We start from the raw sequence: 25,055 nt of genomic DNA, 5'->3' as shown, positions 1-25,055 counted from the left end.
TAAAGACCTGGCTCCACTATTTATCTGTGCATACTTGGTTAAGTTACTTAACCCATCCAAGCCTCTGTCTCCTCATACATAAAATGAACATAGTAGTAGGACTTACCTCCCAGGGCTGTGGTTATAGAGGTTTTGTAAGAATTAAATGACATCATCCATATAAAGCATATAGCAGAATGCCTGGCGCATAGATGCCCTTAGTGAATTTTTGCTGTTGTTGTGATTCTTTTGGGAGCAGTCATAGTAACATATTCTCATATGTTGTTATGTTCTTTCATATTGCATTGTCTTATGAATAGATTCTGGAAACCAAAATGGAGGAAATGATGATAAGACTAAGAATGCTGAGAGGAACTATTTAAATGTTTTACCTGGTAAGTATTTCTTAATTACTGTTTTCTTATACCAAAAGGTGTTTTATAATGCACACCATAGGAATTTATGTTTTAGATCTATGATTTTAGTATGTCATTATATCACTTTGAAACAACACTTTGTACTTCTATAATACACTTTCACAGATGTTTTCCAGTGTTAAACTTAATTATTTTGTTGGTTTGTTTATTTTGAGACAAAGCCTCGTTCTGTTGCCCAGGCTGGAGCACAGTGGTGCGATCTCAGTACACTGCAACCTCTGCCACCCGGGTTCAAGCAATTCTCCTGCCTCAGCCTCCTGAGTACCTGGGACTACAGGCCCATGCCACCACACCCGGCTACTTTTTTTGTATTTTTTGTAGAGATGGTGTTTCACCATGTTAGCCGGGCGGGTCTTCAACTCCTGACCTCACGTGATCCACCTGCTTCAGCCTCCCAAAGTGCTGGGATTACAAGCGTAAGCCACCATGCCTGGCCTAAAAATTATTAATATTATACTAGTACTCACTTTTTTCTAGATCCATAAAAGAAAAATTGCTCAAGAATTTGCATAAGTTTTATCATTGTTTGCTATGGCAAATTTTCTCTTATACATTATTTCTTAGTTTCTTTTTTTTTTATTATTATTATTATTATTATACTTTAGGTTTTATGGTACATGTGCCCAATGTGCAGGTTAGTTACATATGTATACATGAGCCATGCTGGTGCGCTGCACCCACTAACTTGTCATCTAGCATTAGGTATATCTCCCAATGCTATCCCTCCCCCCTCCCCCCGCCCAACAACAGTCCCCAAAGTGTGATGTTCCCCTTCCTGTGTCCATGTGTTCTCATTGTTCAATTCCCACCTATGAGTGAGAATATGCGGTGTTTGGTTTTTTGTTCTTGCGATAGTTTACTGAGAATGATGATTTCCAATTTCATCCATGTCCCTACAAAGGACATGAACTCATCCTTTCTTATGGCTGCATAGTATTCCATGGTGTATATGTGCCACATTTTCTTAATCCAGTCTATCATTGTGGGACATTTGGGTTGGTTCCAAGTCTTTGCTATTGTGAATAATGCCGCAATAAACATACGTGTGCATGTGTCTTTATAGGAGCATGATTTATAGTCCTTTGGGTATATACCCAGTAATGGGATGGCTGGGTCGAATGGTATTTCTAGTTCTAGATCCCTGAGGAATCGCCACACTGACTTCCACAAGGGTTGAACTAGTTTACAGTCCCACCAACAGTGTAATAGTATTCCTATTTCTCCACATCCTCTCCAGCACCTGTTGTTTCCTGACTTTTTAATGATTGCTATTCTAACTGGTGTGAGACGGTATCTCATTGTGGTTTGGATTTGCATTTCTCTGATGGCCAGTGATGGTGAGCATTTTTTCATGTGTTTTTTGGCTGCATAAATGTCTTCTTTTGAGAAGTGTCTGTTCATGTCCTTCGCCCACTTTTTGATGGGGTTGTTTATTTTTTTCTTGTCAATTTGTTGGAGTTCATTGTAGATTCTGGATATTAGCCCTTTGTCAGATGAGTAGGTTGCGAAAATTTTCTCCCATTTTGTAGGTTGCCTGTTCACTTTGATGGTAGTTTCCTTTGCTGTGCAGAAGCTCTTTAGTTTAATTAGATCTCATTTGTCAATTTTGGCTTTTGTTGCCATTGCTTTTGGTGTTTTAGACATGAAGTCCTTGCCCATGCCTATGTCCTGAATGGTAATGCCTAGGTTTTCTTCTAGGGTTTTTATGGTTTTAGGTCTAACATTTAAGTCTTTAATCCATCTTGAATTGATTTTTGTATAAGGTGTAAGGAAGGGATCCAGTTTCAGCTTTCTACATATGGCTAGCCAGTTTTGCCAGCACCATTTATTAAATAGGGAATCCTCTCCCCATTTCTTGTTTTTCTCAGGTTTGTCAAAGATCAGATAGTTGTAGATATGTGGCATTATTTCTGAGGGCTCTGTTCTGTTCCATTGATCTATATCTCTGTTTTGGTACCAGTACCATGCTGTTTTGGTTACTGTAGCCTTGTAGTATAGTTTGAAGTCAGGTAGTGTGATGCCTCCAGCTTTGTTCTTTTGGCTTAGGATTGACTTGGCGATGCGGGCTCTTTTTTGGTTCCATATGAACTTTAAAGTAGTTTTTTCCAATTCTGTGAAGAAAGTCATTGGTAGCTTGATGGGGATGGCATTGAATCTGTAAATTACCTTGGGAAGGGTGGCCATTTTCACGATATTGATTCTTCCTACCCATGAGCATGGAATGTTCTTCCATTTGTTTGTATCCTCTTTTATTTCCTTGAGCAGTGGTTTGTAGTTCTCCTTGAAGAGGTCCTTCACATCCCTTGTAAGTTGGATTCCTAGGTATTTTATTCTCTTTGAAGCAATTGTGAATGGGAGTTCACTCATGATTTGGCTCTCTGTCTGTTATTGATGTATAAGAATGCTTGTGATTTTTGTACATTGATTTTTGTATCCTGAGACTTTGCTGAAGTTGCTTATCCGCTTAAGGAGATTTTGGGCTGAGACAATGGGGTTTTCTAGATATACAATCATGTCATCTGCAAACAGGGACAATTTGACTTCCTCTTTTCCTAATTGAATACCCTTGATTTCCTTCTCCTGCCTAATTGCCCTGGCCAGAACTTCCAACACTATGTTGAATAGAAGTGGTGAGAGAGGGCATCCCTGTCTTGTGCCAGTTTTCAAAGGGAATGCTTCCAGTTTTTGCCCATTCAGTATGATATTGGCTGTGGGTTTGTCATAGATAGCTCTTATTATTTTGAGATACGTCCCATCAATACCTAATTTATTGAGAGTTTTTAGCATGAAGGGTTGTTGAATTTTGTCAAAGGCCTTTTCTGCATCTATTGAGATAATCATGTGGTTTTTGTCTTTGGTTCTGTTTATATGCTGGATTACATTTATTGATTTGCGTATATTGAACCAGCCTTGCATCCCAGGGATGAAGCCCACTTGATCATGGTGGATAAGCTTTTTGATGTGCTGCTGGATTCTGTTTGCCAGTATTTTATTGAGGATTTTTGCATCAGTGTTCATCAAGGATATTGGTCTAAAATTCTCTTTTTTGGTTGTGTCTCTGCCAGGCTTTGGTATCAGGATGATGCTGGCCTCATAAAATGAGTTAGGGAGGATTCCCTCTTTTTCTATTGATTGGAATAGTTTCAGAAGGAATGGTACCAGCTCCTCCTTGTACCTCTGGTAGAATTCGGCTGTGAACCCATCTGGTCCTGGACTTTTTTTGGTTGGTAAGCTATTGATTATTGCCACAATTTCAGCTCCTGTTATTGGTCTATTCAGAGATTCAACTTCTTCCTGGTTTAGTCTTGGGAGGGTGTATGTGTTGAGGAATTTATCCATTTCTTCTAGATTTTCTAGTTTATTTGCGTAGAGGTGTTTGTAATATTCTCTGATGGTAGTTTGTATTTCTGTGGGATCGGTGGTGATATCCCCTTCATCATTTTTTATTGCATCTATTTGATTCTTCTCTCTTTTTTTCTTTATTAATCTTGCTAGCGGTCTATCAATTTTGTTGATCCTTTCAAAAAACCAGCTCCTGGATTCATTTATTTTTTGAAGGGTTTTTTGTGTCTCTATCTCCTTCAGTTCTGCTCTGATTTTAGTTATTTCTTGCCTTCTGCTAGCTTTTGAATGTGTTTGCTCTTGCTTTTCTAGTTCTTTTAATTGTGATGTTAGGGTGTCAATTTTAGATCTTTCCTGCTTTCTCTTGTGGGCATTTAGTGCTATAAATTTCCCTCTACACACTGCTTTGAATGCATCCCAGAGATTCTGGTATGTTGTGTCTTGGTTCTCGTTGGTTTCAAAGAACATCTTTATTTCTGCCTTCATTTCATTATGTACCCAGTAGTCATTCAGGAGCAGGTTGTTCAGTTTCCACATAGTTGAGCAGTTTTGAGTGAGATTCTTAATCCTGAGTTCTAGCTTGATTGCACTGTGATCTGAGAGATAGTTTGTTATAATTTCTGTTCTTTTACATTTATTGAGGAGAGCCTTACTTCCAAGTATGTGGTCAATTTTGGAATATGTGTGGTGTGGTGCTGAAAAAAACATATATTCTGTTGATTTGGGGTGGAGAGTTCTGTAGATGTCTATTAGGTCTGCTTGGTGCAGAGCTGAGTTCAATTCCTGGGTATCCTTGTTGACTTTCTGTCTCGTTGATCTGCCTAATGTTGACAGTGGGGTGTTAAAGTCTCCCATTATTAATGTGTGGGAGTCTAAGTCTCTTTGTAGGTCACTCAAGACTTGCTTTATGAATCTGGGTGCTCCTGTATTGGGTGCATATATATTTAGGATAGTTAGCTCTTCTTGTTGAATTAATCCCTTTACCATTATGTAATGGCCTTCTTTGTCTCTTTTGATCTTTGTTGGTTTAAAGTCTGTTTTATCAGAGACTAGGATTGCAACCCCTGCCTTTTTTTGTTTTCCATTTGCTTGGTAGATCTTCCTCCATCCTTTTATTTTGAGCCTATATGTGTCTCTGCACTTGAGATGGGTTTCCTGAATACAGCACACTGATGGGTCTTGAGTCTTTATCCAGTTTGCCAGTCTGTGTCTTTTAATTGGAGCATTTAGTCCATTTACATTTAAAGTTAATATTGTTATGTGTGAATTTGATCCTGTCATTATGATGTTAGCTGGTTATTTTGCTCGTTAGTTGATGCAGTTTCTTCCTAGTCTCGATGGTCTTTACATTTTGGCATGATTTTGCAGTGGCTGGTACCGGTTGTGCCTTTCCATGTTTAGCGCTTCCTTCAGGAGCTCTTTTAGGGCAGGCTTGGTGGTGACAAAATCTCTCAGCATTTGCTTGGCTGTAAAGTATTTTATTTCTCCTTCACTTATGAAGCTTAGTTTGGCTGGATATGAAATTCTGGGTTGAAAATTCTTTTCTTTAAGAATGTTGAATATTGGCCCCCACTCTCTTCTGGCTTGTAGGGTTTCTGCCGAGAGATCCGCTGTTAGTCTGATGGGCTTCCCTTTGAGGGTAACCCGACCTTTCTCTCTGGCTGCCCTTAACATTTTTTCCTTCATTTCAACTTTGGTGAATCTGACAATTATGTGTCTTGGAGTTGCTCTTCTCGAGGAGTATCTTTGTGGCATTCTCTGTATTTCCTGAATCTGAATGTTGGCCTGCCTTGCTAGATTGGGGAAGTTCTCCTGGATAATATCCTGCAGAGTGTTTTCCAACTTGTTTCCATTCTCCCCGTCACTTTCAGGTACACCAATCAGACGTAGATTTGGTCTTTTCACATAGTCCCACATTTCTTGGAGGCTTTGCTCGTTTCTTTTTATTCTTTTTTCTCTAAACTTCCCTTCTCGCTTCATTTCATTCATTTCATCTTCCAGGGCTGATACCCTTTCTTCCATTTGATCGCATCGGCTCCTGAGGCTTCTGCATTCTTCACGTAGTTCTCGAGCCTTGGTTTTCAGCTCCATCAGCTCCTTTAAGCACTTCTCTGTATTGGTTATTCTAGTTATACATTCTTCTAAATTTTTTTCAAAGTTTTCAACTTCTTTGCCTTTGGTTTGAATATCCTCCCGTAGCTCGGAGTAATTTGATCATCTGAAGCCTTCTTCTCTCAGCTCGTCAAAGTCATTCTCCGTCCAGCTTTGTTCCGTTGCTGGTGAGGAACTGAGTTCCTTTGGAGGAGGAGAGGTACTCTGGTTTTTAGAGTTTCCAGTTTTTCTGCTCTGTTTTTTCCCCATCTTTGTGGTTTTATCTACTTTTGGTCTTTGATGATGGTGATGTACAGATGGGTTTTTGGTGTGGATGTCCTTTCTGTTAGTTTTCCTTCTCACAGACAGGACCCTCAGCTGCAGGTCTGTTGGAGTACCTGGCCAGCCGTGTGAGGTGTCAGTCTGCCCCTGCTGGGGGGTGCCTCCCAGTTAGGCTGCTCGGGGGTCAGGGGTCAGGGACCCACTTGAGGAGGCAGTCAGCCCGTTCTCAGATCTCCAGCTGCGTGCTGGGAGAACCACTGCTCTCCTCAAAGCTGTCAGACAGGGACATTTAAGTCTGCAGAGGTTACTGCTGTCTTTTTGTTTGTCTGTGCCCCGCCCCCAGAGGTGGAGCCTACAGAGGCAGGCAGGCCTCCTTGAGCTGTGGTGGGCTCCACCCAGTTGAAGCTTCCAGGCTGCTTTGTTTACCTAAGCGAGCCTGGGCAATGGCGGGCGCCCCTCCCCCAGCCTCGCTGCCGACTTGCTGTTTGATCTCAGACTGCTGTGCTAGCAATCAGCGAGACTCCGTGGGCGTAGGACCCTCTGAGCCAGGTGCGGGCTATACTCTCCTGGGGCACCGTTTCCTAAGCCCGTCAGAAAAGCACGGTATTTGGGTGGGAGTGGCCTTATTTTCCAGGTGCCGTCTGTCACCCCCGGAAAGGGAACTCCCTGACCCCTTGCGCTTCCCGAGTGAGGCAATGCCTCGCCCCTGCTTCGGCTGGCGCACGGTGCACTCACCCACTGACCTGCGCCCACTGTCTGGCACTCCCTAGTGAGATGAAGAGGGTACCTCGGATGGAAATGCAGAAATCACCCGTCTTCTGCGTCGCTCACGCTGGGAGCTGTAGACTGGAGCTGTTCCTATTCGGCCATCTTCTCTTAGTTTCTTAAGAAATAAACCAAAAAATAAGTTTTACTCTGAATATAAACTATACACTTCTCAGCCTTATAGCTAAAATCAAGTGATATATGAACAATAGTACACAGAGATATAAACAGTTGAACTTAAATATAAAGAGAATGGATCATCTCATTTATTTTATTTTCACTTCCCCTACATTTTTCTGCTTTCCATTTTTTTCCTTTATTATTCTTGAATATGTTGTTTAACAACTGAAAATTCAGTCTCTCAATCCTCTTTCTGATTGAATTCACTCTGATGACCCTTAGTGTTTGTATCACAGAGCATAGCAAGGACTATTTGTACACTTTATAAAATTTTTTAACTGAGTGGTACATTTTACAGCTTCAGAAATAGCCATCTCTTGATGGTTTTTATTCTCCTCTAAGGTGATTTTCTCACATTTTCTTCCCCAAATCTTTGACATGTAGATCACATTAACCTACACACTAAGCCACTGTCACTCAGTTGGAGCACATTACATTTAATCTAAACAAATATTATACCCGTTTCTGGTATTCATCTTGTCAGGCCCAGTCCGTTAGCCTGTGGTCATCAGCCTCGAAATTTCCTCCCACCTTCAGTTATCCCACCTCGGTGGATAATGTTAGAATCACCACATGCTGTTTCCTCCACTGTGTGGAACAGGAAACCATCCTCCTCTTCATCTAAAAATGCCTTCAATGAAGGATCTATTGTATTTCTCTTCATGGATCCACAATTTAAATCATCCGTATTTTGTGGCTTTCTTAAAATTTGCCAATCTTATTACTACTCTGGAAGAACCAATGTCTGTTTTTTTTTTTTAAACATAACTCTTTGTTGTTAATGTATTTCCTTCCTTAGTCTTTTTTGGAAAAAGCCTATAAGTTGTTTAACAACTGGAAGTTCAGTCTCTCAATCCTGTTTCTGATTGAATTCACTCTGATGACCCTTAGTAGTGTTTGTATCACAGAACATAACAAGGACTCTCTTATTTGTATACTTTATCTGTGTACTACAACCAAATCAGGAGGATATATCGTAAGTCTGAGTTAGAAAAGGAATATTATTCAGTTAGAGATAATAGCATCTTAATTTCCATTTAAAGTATACCTACACAACCAGGATGTTTACAGTAGATGAAAAAAATCTAAATCAAAAATTAATTTTTAAATTGCAAAGAAAAACAGTTTTATTTATATACTTGTAAGCCAGTCGTAGTTTACTTAATAGTGATCTAAGTATTTACAGTTTATGTCATCTAATTCTCATAATAACCTTGTAAGGAAAGCAATCAGCATTATTTTTCCCATCTCATACACTAAGTAACAGAGTATCAATAAGTTGAATTGATTTGCCCAAGATCACTCAGCCAACGTGCTAGAAATCAGATCTTCTTAACAATCTAGTCCTTTTTCTACTATATCATATTAATTTGATTAATACTGCCAGCCCCATGGCCCCCATTTTATTAATGGGTAAAATTAGGCCAAGAAACAAGTCATTTAAGGTCAAAGAAAGCAGTGCCAATTTGGGGATTAGGAGCACCTGACTTGTTCACTAAGTCATCCTGCTACACTCCTGGATCATGGCCCATATCTCAAGCTATGACTTCCATCATCTGAATTATCAGTAGCAGTTTAGAAGGTAATACACTTCACTGGGCCAGAAGGATATTGTCTTATCATATAGTCCACTGAGTTTCTGATAAACAGTCTGTGTCTTTTGTTGCCTTCCTAGAAAATTATAACTAAACTATTCCTCACCAATTTTCTTTTTTACTTTCACTTTATCCAGTTTATTGTGATATATTTGTTGCTGTCCTTTCTTTAATTTCCTTCTCTGTTTATCTAATTCCTTTATCTTGTTCAAGTTAAAATAAAAAATAAAAAGACCTTTGCCTGGGACCTGTCAGAGGCATCTGTGGATACAGCTGATGCACACTGGCAACTTGAAATGTTAACCTTAGGGCTAAAGTATATTAAGTATTTTAAGTATACTGTATGTTTACAAGTAGATCCTAAGATAATGATGTTGCTACAAGGGCGAGCAGAATTTGTGAGGGCAAAGGTTAAGAGTGGAAGAGTAGAGATACGCAGACCTTTCCTAGAAGGACTTATCAGAATTTCCAGTGAGGTCTGTGTATTGGTAAGAACATATCCTTTCTATGTTTTCTATTTTATTTCTTTATATTGATAGGAACTACAGAAAATACAAGCTGATGAGATTTTTCTTGGTTTGTAGAGCTACACAGAAAAAAGTGATGGTAGGAAGCATGGATTTTAATGTTTGAGAAAGCCTGCTCCAGCATTCAGCCTTAAATACTCATTCATTCAACAAATATTTATTGAGTACCTTCTATGTGCCAGGTGCTGTTCTGCTTGCTAAAGATAGAACATTTAACAAGATAAAATCCCTATAATTATGGCACATACACAGTGGTCTCTTTAACATAATATGTACATAAAAGAATTTCAGTGCTAAGAAGAAAATAAAACCGAATAAGGTGAAAGAGTAAAGGGTGGAGGAGACCACTAGTAGATAGGATAGTCAAGGAAGACCTTTCTGAGGAGTGACTTTTGATCTGAGATGTGATTGATGAAAAGAAGTCAGCCCTGTGAGAATCTTGGAGAAAAGTCCTCCAGGCAGCAGCCCTGAATTGGGAACAAGCTCTGCATGTTTGAAGAACTAAATAAAAGCATGTGTAACTGGAGTGAGGAAAGAGTGAGACAAGATGATGTTGGAGGGAGATGCAGGGTCCAAGTCATCTTGGCCTTCTAGACTAGTGGTCCCCAACCTTTTTGGCACCAGCACCAGGGACCAGTTTCATGGAAGACAGTTTTTCCACAGACCGGGTGTTGGGGAAGTTTGAGGATGATTGAAGTGCATTACATTTATTGTGTACTTTATTTCTATTATTATTACATCGCAATATTTAATGAAATAATTACACAAGTCACTGTAATATAGAATCAGTTGGGAGCCCTGAGCTTGTTTTCCTGCAACTGGATGATCCCATCTGGGGGGGGATGGGAGACAGTGACAGATCATCAGGCATTAGAATCTCATAAGGAGCATGCAACCTAGATCCCTCACATGCGCAGTTCACAGTAGGGTTTGGGCTCCTGTGAGAATCTAATGCTGCCGCTGATCTGACAGGAGGCGGAGCTCAGGCAGTAATGTGAGCAGTGAGGAGCGGCTGTAAATACAGATGAAGCTTCACTCACTTGCTGCCACTCACCTCCCGCTATGCAGCCTGGCTCCTAACAGGTGATGGACGGTGCCAGTCCATGGGGGACCCTTGTTCTAGACCACAATAAAGGGTATGGATTTTAAGTAGGGGAGAGATATAATATGATATATATTTAAGTCATAGCTGCATGAAGAATTGGTTTGTAGGTGGACAAGTAGGGAGTAAGGAGATCAATTAAGAGAATGTTACAAAAACCTAGGTGAGAAATTACAGTGGCATGAACTGGGGTGACACCAATGAAAGTGGAATACTCAGATGTGGGCTGTTCTGGAGATAGAACTGAAAATAGTTGGTGGTAGACTGGATTGTGGATGGGGTGATAGGCATTGAGGGAAAGCAAAGGAATTAAGGACACTTATCTTTCTGTCCTGGGCAACTAACTGGACAGATTGGTCTCATAAGTTGAGATGAGGAACAGCAGATTTAGGGCATGGAAAAAACAAGTAACCTTTTTTACGTGTTAAATTTGACATTTTAGGCCGGGCGCGGTGGCCCACGCCTGTAATCCCAGCACTCCGGGAGGCCGAGGCAGGCGGATCATGAGGTCAGGAGATGGGGACCATCCTAGCCAACATGGTGAAACCCCATCTCTACTAAAAATACAAAAATTAGCTGGGCATGATGGCACATGCCTGTAATCCCAGCTACTCGAGAGGCTGAGGCAGGAGAATTGCTTGAACCAGGGAATTGGAGGTTGCAGTGAGCCAAGATTGTGCCACTGCCCTCCAGCTTGGTGACAGAGTAAGACTCCATCTCAAAATTAATTAATTAATTAATTAATTTGACATCTTAGGCATTTACATCAAAATAAAGATGAGTACTCATTTGATTTATTTACTACTTGGTGGTCACTTCATACCAATTTATGAACCTATTGCATAATTGGCTATTGTCTCTTATTTTCATTACCTTCTCTCCGAGAATTAAAGAGCAGTAATCACAGTTGCTTCCTGAATCCGGTAAATGTTCATGATACACCCCTACTAGTTCAACACATTGATTGCCCATTACACTTATTTATAAAGCCCATTAATGAATGTGACTTAGGCATTTGATAATCATGATTGTATTTATTGTTCACAGGGGAATTTTATATTACACGGCATTCTAACCTCTCAGAAATCCATGTTGCTTTCCATCTTTGTGTGGATGACCATGTGAAATCGGGAAACATCACTGCTCGTGATCCTGCCATTATGGGACTCCGAAATATACTGAAAGTTTGCTGTACCCATGACATCACAACAATAAGCATTCCTCTCTTGCTGGTACATGATATGTCAGAGGTAAGCAGATAGAAAAATCCTGTAATTTTATGATTTACATAATCATAATATTGATTTAACCCCCAATATTGTATAATAATCCACTTTACATTTTTTTAAACTAATGGATTTTTGCATCTCCTATCTGATTAGTAGAATCGAGTGAAATATAATACAAAATGGTGAATAATCCTTAACCATTTATGTTCAGAGAGCTATAGCGTTGTCCTATAGTAAATAAACTAGAAAATCAAAATAATATTTAGCTTTGGATAAGGCATGTGCCCCTACACTTCTTTCTCCTCCTTTTTTTCCTCCTCTTCCCTGTCTTCCTTCTCCCCTTCCCCCTCTTCTTACCCCTCTTTCTTCTTTTTGGCTTAAGTAGCATTAGATTTACATACACATATATTTGGCTTAGGCTGCCATGAAAATTAGTCTGCATTTTCTGAGTTTGCATTAATAGGTAATGGAAAAAGATGCTAGATGACAGGAAGAAGCCAGCCTTAGTTTAACATTTTCCTCAAGGGTTCTTTTTAGATAATACAGTTCTGCAATTAAGATGTAGCATAATCATTCTTCCATTTGGTTATGTACTATAATTTAATTTTTAACAGTCTCTTTCCATGACTGGTTTTCCTCTTTCTTCCTTCCCCCACATAGAAACTGGTTAGAAGGCATACACTGTAGAAATAATATAAAGACTAAAATTCAACTTTACATAGTCTGGAGAAACAAATGAGCCTCAAGCCAAACAGGTCCAGACAAGTCATAGGAGAGCCAGTGCTTAACTTGGTGATGAAGGACTCCTGTCAACAACTCTGTGCCTGCTTATTTTGAGGACGCATTTTTTTAAAAAGCAAAATTGGCACCTGTAGTCCCAGCTCCTCCCAGGACTGAGGCAGGAAGATTGTTTTAGCCCAGAGTTCAAGACCAGCCTGAGCGACATGCTGAAACTGTGTTTCTTAAAAAAATCACTGACTGGGAAGCGGAGATTGTGATTGTCAGGAAGGAAGTTTGATTACTGATTATAAATCGTTATTTACCAAAAGAAAAATGCTATATTGTAAAGGACAGTGTAAAAGATTTTATGTTTTACTTTTTAGACTAAGTCCCCACTTAGATTCATTTTATTACAGAGGCCTCATTTTAAATTTCGTATCCTGTATAACAGGGGTCCCAAACCGCCAGGCCAAGAACCTGCCACACAGCAGGAGGTGAGCATCGAAGGGCAAGCATTACTGCCTGAGCTCTGCCTCCTGTCAGATCAGCAGCCACATTAGATTGTCATAGGAGCGTGAACCCTATTGTGAACTGCATGTGCGAGGGAGCTAGGTTGTGTGCTCCTTGTGAGAATCTAATGCCTGATGATCTGAGGTGGAACAGTTTCATCCTGAAACCATCCCTGCTATCCCCACCCTCACCCCCAACTCCAGTCTGTGGAAAAATTGTCTTCCATGAAACTGGTTCCTGGTGCCAAAAAGGTTGGGGCCTGCTGCTATATAAACACAAAAAAATAATTCTTGTCCTTCCAAGACAGGGTGATTTTCAATGATTTCCCATTTATAATCTATGCTGGTATATTTTTACCAGGCACGTTGTTGTTTTGATTAGGAGAATCCTGGCACTATCCTATGAAAGCTTCATCAGACTTACTAATTTCTCATTCCATTCACTTCTGTAGCCTCAGTCATACCTAATATGGTATCAAGAGAGATGGACATTTTTTTCCCCACTGTAGCTTTATAAAGTTTTAGTTCCATCAGGAATTTTTAGCTATTGTTAAATCATCATCACTAACTAGTCTATCTATAAAAGGGTCTTTGGGGAGTAACAAAGTTTATGATGAATTCCTACCACAAGAAATTCATCCAAACATTCCTGCAGCTGGACTCCTGGTTAGCCAGTTTATAAAAATGGTTATATGTAGGTGGGAAACAACCTCAAAAACAGTGTTTCCAAAAGTCACTAAGTTCAGATTTACTTCCAGACATCTGATACTACTAGCATTCCCTCTCCCACAATGTTACAAAAGTTACATGTTTTAAATTGGGAAGGCCAGCTGCAGAACATTGTTTGTTTCCAAAGTGTCCAATTTAATTCACAAAAGTATATTGAGCTATGATTCTCCCATTTGTTGTATTTAAACATCCATTCAGGTCAAGAAGTTTACTCTATAAACTCAGACAACACTATACAGGATATAGAGGTAATATTGTTTTAGCTTTGGTGCAAGGATCCCAAAGCATTTTCAGGTGTCATTTTCCTCTTCTAACAGAATTGTTAGACACTCAGTTACCATGTTTTAGTGTGTGCAAGAAAATGAAGATGACTGAAACAGCCCATGTCCTATGTCAGATAAAAGAGCTATAGAAATTAATTGCAGTTTAAAAAGAATAAAGGAAAAATAACCTATCAGCAAGAAGAAAGACGTATCAGTTTTATCTCAGTAGATCTTTGTGATCTGAAGATACTGTCTTATTGGAGTTAGTCTTATGGAATGAGGAGCTACAAGTCAAGAATACTGAATTCTCAACTTCCTTTTATTTTTGCTGTTAACTTGTTGAATAATTTGGGGCTTACCAAATTATTTAGTTTTGTAACTGTTGGTTACTAATGAAGGTTTTGTTGTTTGTTTTTAACTTCTATATTGGAGTATAACACACATATAGAAAGGTACACATAGGTATACAGCTCAACTTTTCACAGACTGAACATCCATATATAACAAATATGCAGATGATGAAACGGAACACGACCAGTACCCAGCAGCCACCTCCCTTTTAGTCACTTAAACCACACTCCCTCCTCAAGGGTAGCCACTCCATCTTGAAAATTATGGATTAGTTGGGCTTGCTTTTGCTGTTTATCTTATATCTGGCTTCTTTCGTTCAATATTATGTTTGTGAGATCTATCCATAATATTGTGCATGGTTATAGATTGTTCATTGTTATTGTTATATATTATTTCATTGTGTGACTAGACCACAATTATTTATACATTCTACTATTTATGAACATTTGGGTAGTTTTTCCAGATTTTTATTATTATGAGTAGTATTGCTATGAACATTCCAATAGACATCTTTTGACATTTCTGTTGAAAATTAGCTTGTCAAAATACTTAGGGATAGAATTGTTAGGTCTCAGGGTATATTTATGTTTAGCTTTGGTAGATATGCCAAATAGTTTTTCAAAGTGGTTGTACCTATGCTGTTATATTGAATGCAAAAAATAAGAAATAAAGCCAAACTATTTCTCGTCTTATAAGGACTGTGAAACTTATTAACACAAGTGTTTCAAGTACCTCAGAGGCACATACTTGAGAAGTAAAGAATAATCTTGGAATATTCCCCATTGGTGCATAAACTCAGATAATAATTCTTATATCTGAATTCCAAGACATACAGTGAAGACTTCAAAGAACATACTGGCTAACTCTGCAGTTCAGCCTTACCCTAATGAGAGGATTCAAGTTGAGTAACAGTGAGCTTTAGATAGAAGGCGTTGTCTCAGTTATAGTCAGAACTGAGATTTCAATTTCATTTTCATAGGTTTAGAATCTCTTCTGTGCACGTGTCATCTAAAGTGTGACAGTAGGGCCCAATTTTTGGCCAGTTATAAAGTCTATAGTGTTCCACCTGATCCTTCCAGCTTCATTGGATTTCTCTAACAGTGCATTATCACACGCATGTCACTAAGATTTAGTCACTTTTCCATTATTTAGAACTTATGGTCAAAAACTTTCTATACTGTTACCTGGCCCACTATGTTGTCTATACCATCTATTATATCATATATACTAAGATTTGTTTCCAGAAGTGAGCTCCTTGTGAAACTGCTGACCACAACTCGTGATGACATTGAATAAGTCATTCTTCTCATGACCTTATTGAATTCTAAAGCTTACAGTTTACTTTTTCTAAGTACCCAAAGCCATTCTTTTTAGGTGCTGGTTTTAATCAGAGACAAAATGACAGGATTAAAAAACCTTGCAAGCTTCTATCTTAAGCTTACGGTGGAGTCTCTATGGAGGCACATGGAAGATTTGAAAACAACTCAGACATATGTGTCTGTGTGTTTGTGTGCGTGCACATGCATATACAGGTAGCTGTCTAGTTTCCTCTTAGAGTCATACGCTGCTAAATGGCATTAAGTTAAAGTATACTGAATATGAGAGTTTATATCATCTGAGAATTAAATTTATTTTTAAAATATGTCGGTCACTTCAAAGATTTCCTGGGGTCCTGTCACAAATTGGTATTTTGGTATATTCTCTAAATAGCATTGATGAAATTTTGTCATTAATTCACACCATTCTGAAAAGTGTGAAGTTCTTAATTTGTATCACAAATACTTGCCCTAGACCATGCTATTAATCACACATATACACAAAGCAAGAAAGCAGGGTATTAATGAGGAAAATCTGATGATCTTTGGACAAGTGGGACAATTAACTTGATTACTCTTCCCCTACCTACTTTTGGTCATACCATTTAACCCATCCCTATTTTAACTTTCATTACAATCTTTCATTATTACCATTAGTATCCTAATTTTAATGCATTGGAATATGTATTCTATTTGTGGGTGTTCAAAACTAGCCCTTCAATAAGCTCTATGCTTACAGTTCATATTAGTTGTCCTCATGTGACTAGTGGTGCTTAGACTTGACCTTAGCCTGAAATAATTCAAGGCTAATCATAGATGTCAGTAAATTCTAGATTATAAGAAAAGTTACTGTCAGAAAATGCTTTTTTATATTTAAAAATGAGTGCTTCATTAAAACAGTATAAATAGTACTAATTCCTTGATTCTGATTACTATCATAGTATTTCAAAAAATGATTGGTTTTAGAGTAATATTTTAAGATGATACAAATACTCAGTTATACAATAGTATTTATTCCTACATATGGGTTCTTGAATACAATGTTTAACATAAGTGAATAAGTAGATCCTTAATGAAATTAGATGCCATGAATGAGAATCAGCAGAAACGTCTGAACATAAAAACAGATGCACAAAGACTTGAAGCACTGGAATTATAAAACACAGACCATACAATAGTTGATTACTGTGTTTAAAGAACTGAAGACAAGCTTAAAATGCCTTCAAGTAAAAAGATGTTATGAAAAATGACCTGGCAACTATAAAACATTGCTGAGAGATATTTTAAAAGACCTACATAAATGGAAATATATACTGTGCTCATGGATTGGAACACTCAATATTGTCAAGATAATAGTTCTAAAATTGATCTATAGATTTAAATCTCAATTGGAATTCTTATAAGGTAATTTTGAGATTTTGACAAGCTAATTCTAAAATGTATATGGAAATGCACAGGACCTGAAACAGCCAAAACAATTTTGAAAAAGAACAAAGTTAAAGAACTTACACTAACTAATTTCAAAACTTGCTATGAAGTTACAGTAATCAATGCAATGTGATATTGGCAAAAGAATAGACTATGGATCAGAAAACATAATAAGGCATCCAGACATAAATCCATACATATATGGTCATTTGATTTCCAGCAAAGATGCCAAGCCAGTGCAGTGGGAGAAAGGATAATCTTTTCAGTGTTGTTGAAACAACTGGATATTCATATAGAAAAGACAATCGTAACCCTTACATTATATCATATATAAAAATTAGTTTAAAATGGATCAGACCTAAACAAAAGAGCTAATATTATAACACTTCTAGAGGAAAACATAAAAGAAAATCCTGATGATGTCAGGTTAAGCAGGTTAAAATTTGTTAGGCCAGAAAGGCATAAGCCATAAAAGAAGAACATAATAAATTATATTTTAAAATTCAAAACTTTAGCTCATCAAAGATGCTAATAAGAAAATGAAAATTCAAGCCTCAGGCTGTCACATGAGCAATTCACTGTACCTCTCTGAGCATCTTTTTTTTTTTTAATTTATAAAGGTTATTTTTGTTAGATTATGTATATTGTAAAGTTCCATGTAAACATAAGACATTTTTATTGTAGTTTTTAGGGCCATCAGCATTGCTCTGTAGCTGTAGACATTTATTTGTTTATTTATTTATTTATTTATTGAGACGGAGTCCTGCTCTGTTACCCAGGCTGGAGTATAGTGGCTTGATCTCAGCTCACTGCAACCTTCGCCTCGCAGGTTCAAGCAATTCTGCCTCATCCTCCCGAGTAGCTGGGATTATAGGCGCCCACCACCATGCCCAGCTAATTTTTGTATTTTTAGTAGAGACGGGGTTTCACCATGTTGGCCAGGCTGGTCTCAAACTCCTGACCTCTCATGATCCGCCTGCCTCGGCCTCCCAAAGTGCTGGGATTACAGTTGTGAGCCACCACTCCCAGCCAGCTGTAGACATTTCTTAGTCACCTTGTTCTCTCTGTACATCATCTTTTCACTAGGAGGAAGTAAGACAAAAAAACCAAACACTTGCCGCTCCATGCATGTGTGTACTCCATAAGACCACTGTAGCTCTTTTGCAGCAGCCTTTGCAGTTACAAGGAAATACTCTTCTTTCTGTCAACTTTGAAGCCAAAGTGTTATAACTTAAAGTTGAATATCAGAAAATTCTAGTGAATTTTTAGAAGCTTCCAGAACCTAACCCAAGAGGATTCTTTACTTTTTAGCCAACTAAAAAACTAGACCTCTTTCATTAATCAATCTTAAAGTGTCTTGGACACAAATTTAAAAGTAGCTTCCTATTAAACCCTATTTCTGGCTACAGAGAAAGTCGCATTCTTTTTAAATGTCCATGGATAAAAGCTAATTCACTCAACCTATGTTTTTGAGCATGTGTATTGCTCAGTATTATAGAAGGCATTGTAAAGGTAATAAAGGTGAATAAAAAGTGGCTTCTACCTTCAGAGAGCACACAACTTAATCAAGAGAAAGAATAAATCCCATCCTTCTGCACATTCCTCTGCCTTCCTCCCGGAAAACGACAGGATAAAAATGTGAGCATTGAGATAAAAGAACAGTAAAGCACTTTGGGAGTTCAGAAAATGGAGACATACTTGTGGCTGGGCAAAGAGGAAGTACTGCATGGAGGAGACGGCAATTCAGCTGGACATTGAAGAATGAAGATCAGTTTCAATAGATGGAATTACCGAGAAGGGCATTGTAGGTAGAAGAAACAGATTGAGGAAGAATGGAGGGAGGTGGGTGACAGGCATTGCAGACCATGTTTAGGCAAATGTGAGCAGATATACTTGAATGAAACCTTCATTTTTAAAAATTTAAAAGTCACAGAAGCTTAAAGTAGCTTTGGCTTTAAAGTATGTAGCCTTAAATAGTAAAAGAAAGGCTTACATATTATGTGTGAGACAGTAGGAAGCAATTGTAAGTTCTTAAAACAGGAGTATAATATGATCAGAAATGTACTTAAAATAGCCAAAATTAGTGGTTTAGAGGGGAAACACTAGAATTCAGGACACTAGGTAGGAAGCCATAGCGGTAACTAGCCTTGAGGTCACAAAGACCTTCAGAGATAGGTGAAGAACTGGAATAATTTGATGATACATCAGCCCCAGGGCAGAGGGGGGAAAAATGTCAGGATGAAAAGGAGTAGTCACCAGGTATGTGAATTACAACAATAAGTAAACGGCAATTAGAATAAGACTGAGAAAAGGTTTGGTAATTAATAATCATTGATGATCTCACATAAAGAATTTTCAGTTGAGTGATGGGATGGAAGCCTACTTAGAAAAGATGAAAGACTGAGTAGTTGTTAAGGAAGACATTATTTGCCTTTTTATTCTTATTCTTGCACGGGTGTCCAGTGAGTTTTTCAGAAGCTATGTGCTGTGTGATAATATAACAGATTGAATGCAGAGACAGATATAAGAATCCAGATATCTTCCGTTAGGCTAGGCCTTAATGAGATTTGCAGAAATTTAAAACATTATTACACTTACTAAGATTTTTTTTGTTTTAGAAAATAGTTATTTTTCATTAAAATGTTATTTATATTAACATGAATGGGTTTATTGTTTTTAAATTAATGTTTTCTTAGTTTTAATTCCTAATGCAATAAATATCAAGAGATATAATCTACATAAAGAAAAGCTCATTGGAGTCCTCAGTGATTTAAAAAAATTTTTTTTAGAGTAGGGGGTCTCACTATGTTGCCCAGGTGGACTTGAACTCTTCGACTCAAGCAATCCTCCTGCTTCAGCCTCCCAAGTAGCTGGGACTACAGATGTGCACCATTGCACCAGGCTAATATTTAAGAGTGCAAAAGATCCTGAGACCCACAAAGTTTGAGAATCACAATAATGAAATAATCTACATGTTTTATAGTTATAATTATGAAGATTTAGGGAAAAACAATTCTGGTGTTTGTGAAGGGGAATAGATTTTTAAATGGCATACATGCTAATCATACTGTGGAAAATTATCAATGTTTTGGTTATAGACTGACAGTGACACTTATGTCCATATTTGACTGAAGATTAGAAAGGAACATAGAAAAATGAATGCATTTGTTTTGTTAGGTGGCTGGGATGGGGCATTTGTTTATTTCCACTCATTTGTAATAATGTATTATACAGTAAAAACATTTTATTGCTTATGCAAATATACAGTGTAATAGAATTATTCATGCTAACATTGAGAGTAGTAGGTAGAGTTCCTGTGTCATTTATATTTGTCTTTAGAATTATCCAGAAAAATTAAGGATATTTTTTTTTTAATTGTATTTAGGGGGCTAACTAAATTAGTTTGTATTCCACAAGTATAGTCTAACAGCTGGAAGAAGCTGCATGCCTAAAAACTAGAGGAAATCCAGTTGGGATTAGCAAACAGTTGCCTAAATCTGTTCACAACATGGATAGTCAACATTATAGATAAATAAAGATCTGACTTTATTTTTTATACAAAGTTCTATGAAAAACATATCTTATGTTTCGTTTCTGTTTTTAGGAAATGACTATACCCTGGTGCTTAAGGAGAGCGGAACTTGTGTTCAAGTGTGTCAAAGGTGAGCATAATCTTATCTCTGACAACCACCACCTGTGTTTCCTCCCAAATATTGAAAGTAGAGCAACCCAGAAGAGAGAATGTGAAAGATACCCTTGTAATCTAGTGCCTCAGTTAGATAGTTTAGCAAGCAAATATTTTATAATAGGCTTTTTTAGTTTTATTTTTCTAGTCACAAAATAAGTCTCCAGCCCCTTTGAAATACAAGGCTATTTAGACATTATTTATATTTTGTTCTGCTGCCAGCTTGCTATTACCTTTATTCTCTTAAAACGAAAAAAAATAGAGCCACATATTTATTAACTTTTAATAAACTGTCTTGGCTTCATTATATGGAGACTAAATTTGATTTGAGAAATCATAAATAAGAGCATGTTGACAAAACTCTGTTAAACCTCCCTGGCATGAAGAATTAGGAATTGCAAACATTTATCTGTCCTTTAGGCGTAGCCTATCCTACGAGCAAATGGCTACCTAAAAAATCAAGACATGAAGCCCCACAGTGAGAATTCAGTTAATTTCAGTAAGTGACTGGTAGGTTTGAAGGCCAGAACTTGTTATGCAGCAACATCTGTTTTTCTATTTTAGGTTTCATGATGGAAATGGCTTCATGGGATGGAGGAATTTCTAGGACAGTGCAATTTCTAGTACCACAGGTATGTTATCTGAATAGATCTCACCCCAATTTAATCTCTTTTATTAGATTTCTCACAGATACAGCTAGGCATCCTGCTCTAAAATCCTAAAAACAACACAAAAGGCTAATCGCTTTCTGTTTTTTAAGGAGAGAAGTATTTGGATGTGATAAAGGCACTTAGTGTATTGTCAAAGATATTAGCGTCTACCACTCAAGGGATTTGTTACTTAACCCCTGAACAAAACTTGACTCATCATTCCTTTGTTTTTCTCCATATTTGTATTATATAGATTATAAAGGATTCTTAAATAATGACATTAGCAGATGATTCTGTATTCTGTGAAGAACTTAGCAAAATTAGTGGTTTTTTATTACTGATTACACTAGTGTTATCTAGAGGTTTTTCTATTACTCAAACATATTATTTGACAGAAATGACATAAGTTCTCAGAAGATGGAGCCAGAAAACCAGCCCTTGTCCATGGCCATGCAGTTACATCAGTCACGAAAGATAATTTTCACATACTGTACTCACATATTCCTAGTAGAACTAGGTCCATATTTTAAAATACTTCTAAAATTATTTTTTAAATCAATGATGATTTAACAAGTGCAATTATTATTTTTTCCTCTTACAGAGTATTTCTGAAGAAATGTTTTATCAACTTAGTAACATGCTTCCCCAGATCTTCCGAGTATCATCAACACTCACTCTGACATCCAAGCACTAAACCCTTATAGATTGACATGCTGGCAGAAGATGATTGTTAAACTCTCCAGGAACTTGTGCTATGCTGGGAATCTGTCAAGCAAAAGATGCCCAGAAAGAGAACTTGCAACTCAATCCACAAATCAGGATACATGTCTGTGAAACCATTCCAAAAATTTATATACTGCACAAACTAGTGATCATCCCCTAACTTAAACACTTCAAGTCTCTTTATGAATTTCTCTTTTTTTTCTTCTCTGTGTTACCTCTGAATATTAGTAATCTAAAACTTTTTATTTATCACACATGGACATTTGCGAAAGGAAACTTGATTATATTTACATGGAGGCATTTGACTTTTTCAAGAGGCTTGACTTGTCGCAGGTGCAAGCCTTAATTAAACATACAAAAAAAATCTTCCTTTTACTCTATTTGCCAAAACAAAATTTAAAAGCACTGAAATATACATTGCAAGTACAAATTTCCTGTGAAAATCTTTTTATAGAAACACAAATGTATAAGACAAATGTGCTTATTCTTTTAAATTCTCCTGTTTCAGAACCGTCTTTTTAATCTACCCCTTCTAAGGATGTACAAGTTAGAGTCAGAAGACGTTTTGGATTTTTTCCCTCTCTCTCATCCTCCCTGTGTGACCTTGCACTCGCATATTAATAACATTTCATGGACGGGGAAATAGTGTTCTTTTTTGCAAGCTTGATGTCGAGTTAGTCTAAACCAGCACCTGGCAGTATTTTAGTGCTCATCAACATTGTGACAATCAGACAAGGAAGATCATTTTTATATTTCTGTCCTCCCTGCGTTCTCAGCTTGCTTAACCATTCCTCTACCTCTTGCCTTTCTTTGCAGATAAATGTATCCCCATTTCTGTCTCTTCTCTGTTTCCCCTCCTTTTCCATTGTTTTTCCTTATGGTACTACTTTCTCAGGTGCTGCATGTCATATATTTGTCCCATCTATAACATTTTCTATGAGTAGTAACGCCATTAAACAAAGGCATTTACAAAAGCACACGGGTGTTTAGAAAAGCAATAGTTTCATCAATTCCAAGTTGTGTGGATATTGTAACTGGCCACAAGAATGAAATGGAGGGCATTTGGTGTCATAAGATGGCATGTCTTGATGACAAGAAACAAAACACGCTTCATTAACATGCCTCAGTGTAATAATTATTATGGAAACTCTGTTGGCAAGCAGAGTGCTTTCCTATAACAGAATGTGTCTTAATTTTCTACTCAAGGGAAAGGTTTGTCCAGGTAACAACACTAAAGACAACCCTAAGGAGAACACCCACTCCAGCGGTATGTCCATTAGACACTCAAACTCTCCAAATTATTTGTCAGGGAGCCTTCTTGGCAGGTATTTTGCCCTTAGAGCCTATACAGTTCTCTTGGAGAAATTGTCTTTCAGGCACCACTGTTATCACTGAGACTGATTCTAATGCAAAGCAGGGAAGACAGAGGCAGAAACCAGGAGAGTGGTAGATCAGTGCAGCCCAGGTATCGGAATGGAGGAGCAGAGTTTCATTCACGGATGTTTGTTGAATGCTGCTGTCCAACTCTTCCTTTGTCACCTCTAGGCCATTCCACTAAGTTACTTATAAACTGGTGGCTTTAACTGAGGGCTGTGTAAAGGTACTATTTGGCATATGAAATCAGGATAAATTTATCGAATGTCCTTTTTCCACATGCAACTGTTATAGAAGTAGTAAAAATGGAAGAATTATGTTTATAGTGTTACCACTGATGGAAATACACAAACACCAAGCCAATAATAAATATATAACTTAAAAAGCTAATTATATGCACTTAAGTGGTGGGAATTTTAGTGATGCAGTAATTGAAGAGTCTGGAGTTTTGTATTTGGACCAAGAATTATGAGATGAGGATCTTTTTCTGAGTGTTCTAAAGGGCTTCTTGGAGGGGAGTGGTTTAAAGCGCTCCATGAATGATGTGAAGAAGTTACCTTAGGCTGCGACCGCATTCTAGGTACAGGTGGCACTCTGTTCAACCAACTGTGGATGGAAAATATTCTGAAAAAAAAAATCAATAAAAATTTTAAAAATACAATGTAACATCTGTTTACATGACATTTACATTGTATTTGGTATAAGTAATGTATAGATGAATTAAGTATATGGGAGGCTGTGTGTAGGTTGTATGCAATTACTACACCACTTTATATGAGAGACTGGAGCATCCAGGGATATTGATATTGGCAGGAGGTCTGGAACCAGTCTCCTGCAGACACCAAGGGACAACTGAGTAAGGCGCAGATAGGAGCAGAAATAGAATGGAGGCAGTGGTAAATGGCCAATAAGTTGAGAGGAGCTGACCACAAGAGTCTTTGAGGATGGGGAGATTAGCACAAACATTGACATTGGTGAGGATTGTGAGTTAGACGTTTTCTGTTTGTATAAACAGTTACATATTCCTAAATGGCCCTCAAGGCCTTAAGAGTGTGCTTTGGAAATCAGGCAGAGGCACTGAACCTGAGGTCTCCATTCTGTGCTGCTCTTTCTCCTCCTTCCCCCATTTCTGCTCTCAAAGCACCACACAAGCAAAGCCATTGATCTAGAAGTGTGGCACCCGCTGTTTCTCAGCATGACAGTGTGACCAGAATGGAAGAAATGCATGGAAAAGAATTTCAGCGGGAAGAAACTGAGCTTGCCTGGGAGTTGGGAGATCTCTTATTGGCACAGTACACACCATCATTTGTGTCACTTCAGTTGGATCCTGGCTGATTCTCACAAGAAGAAAACATGTTTCACAAAAGAAAGATGAAATCACAGAAATATTTCTTTTCTAGAAGCTCTGAGGGAGAATTCACAGAACTGTAGAAAGAACCCACCAAATTTAGAGACTGGAGCTGCAGGCCTATTTTTCAGTTTCTTTTTATTTTATTTTCTATTTTTCAGTTTCTAGGTGAAAATGGCTGCTTTTCTGTGACTTAAGTTTTTCCATTTATATGAAGTTGGACTGATTTGCTCAGTAGGAGTAATAGAAGTATAAAAATCATTATAAATGTGAAGCAAAAAGAATACAACACCTATTTGGAAAAAGTACCATGTTTTCAGAACCTTTTAAATCAGTGGTTTTCTATCCTTTATTCAAGAACCTTTCATTATCCATCCCATCTTTGTCCGAAATGTTTTGAGAACATAAACAATTGGAATTATTTGAGCAA

The 25,055-nt window shown here is 37.8% G+C and overlaps 1 protein-coding gene across 2 annotated transcripts in view; it reads left to right on the top strand.

Annotated features, from left to right (window-relative positions):
* Window positions 1-23,938, top strand: part of FERRY3 (FERRY endosomal RAB5 effector complex subunit 3) — a 50,523-nt gene extending 26,585 nt beyond the window's left edge. For both annotated transcript variants that reach the window (XM_054526318.2, NM_001131666.1), the window contains 5 exon segments: window positions 300-374; window positions 11,348-11,550; window positions 20,450-20,507; window positions 21,095-21,162; window positions 21,782-23,938. In XM_054526318.2, the coding sequence (XP_054382293.1) occupies window positions 300-374; window positions 11,348-11,550; window positions 20,450-20,507; window positions 21,095-21,162; window positions 21,782-21,874 (497 nt within the window). In that variant the 3' untranslated portion in view covers window positions 21,875-23,938.
* Window positions 23,939-25,055: the final 1,117 nt, after the last annotated feature.

Source organism: Pongo abelii, chromosome 10 (assembly GCF_028885655.2).
Source record: "Pongo abelii isolate AG06213 chromosome 10, NHGRI_mPonAbe1-v2.0_pri, whole genome shotgun sequence".
NCBI classification, from domain to species: domain Eukaryota; kingdom Metazoa; phylum Chordata; class Mammalia; order Primates; family Hominidae; genus Pongo; species Pongo abelii.
This window is presented reverse-complemented; position numbering and strand designations above follow the sequence as displayed.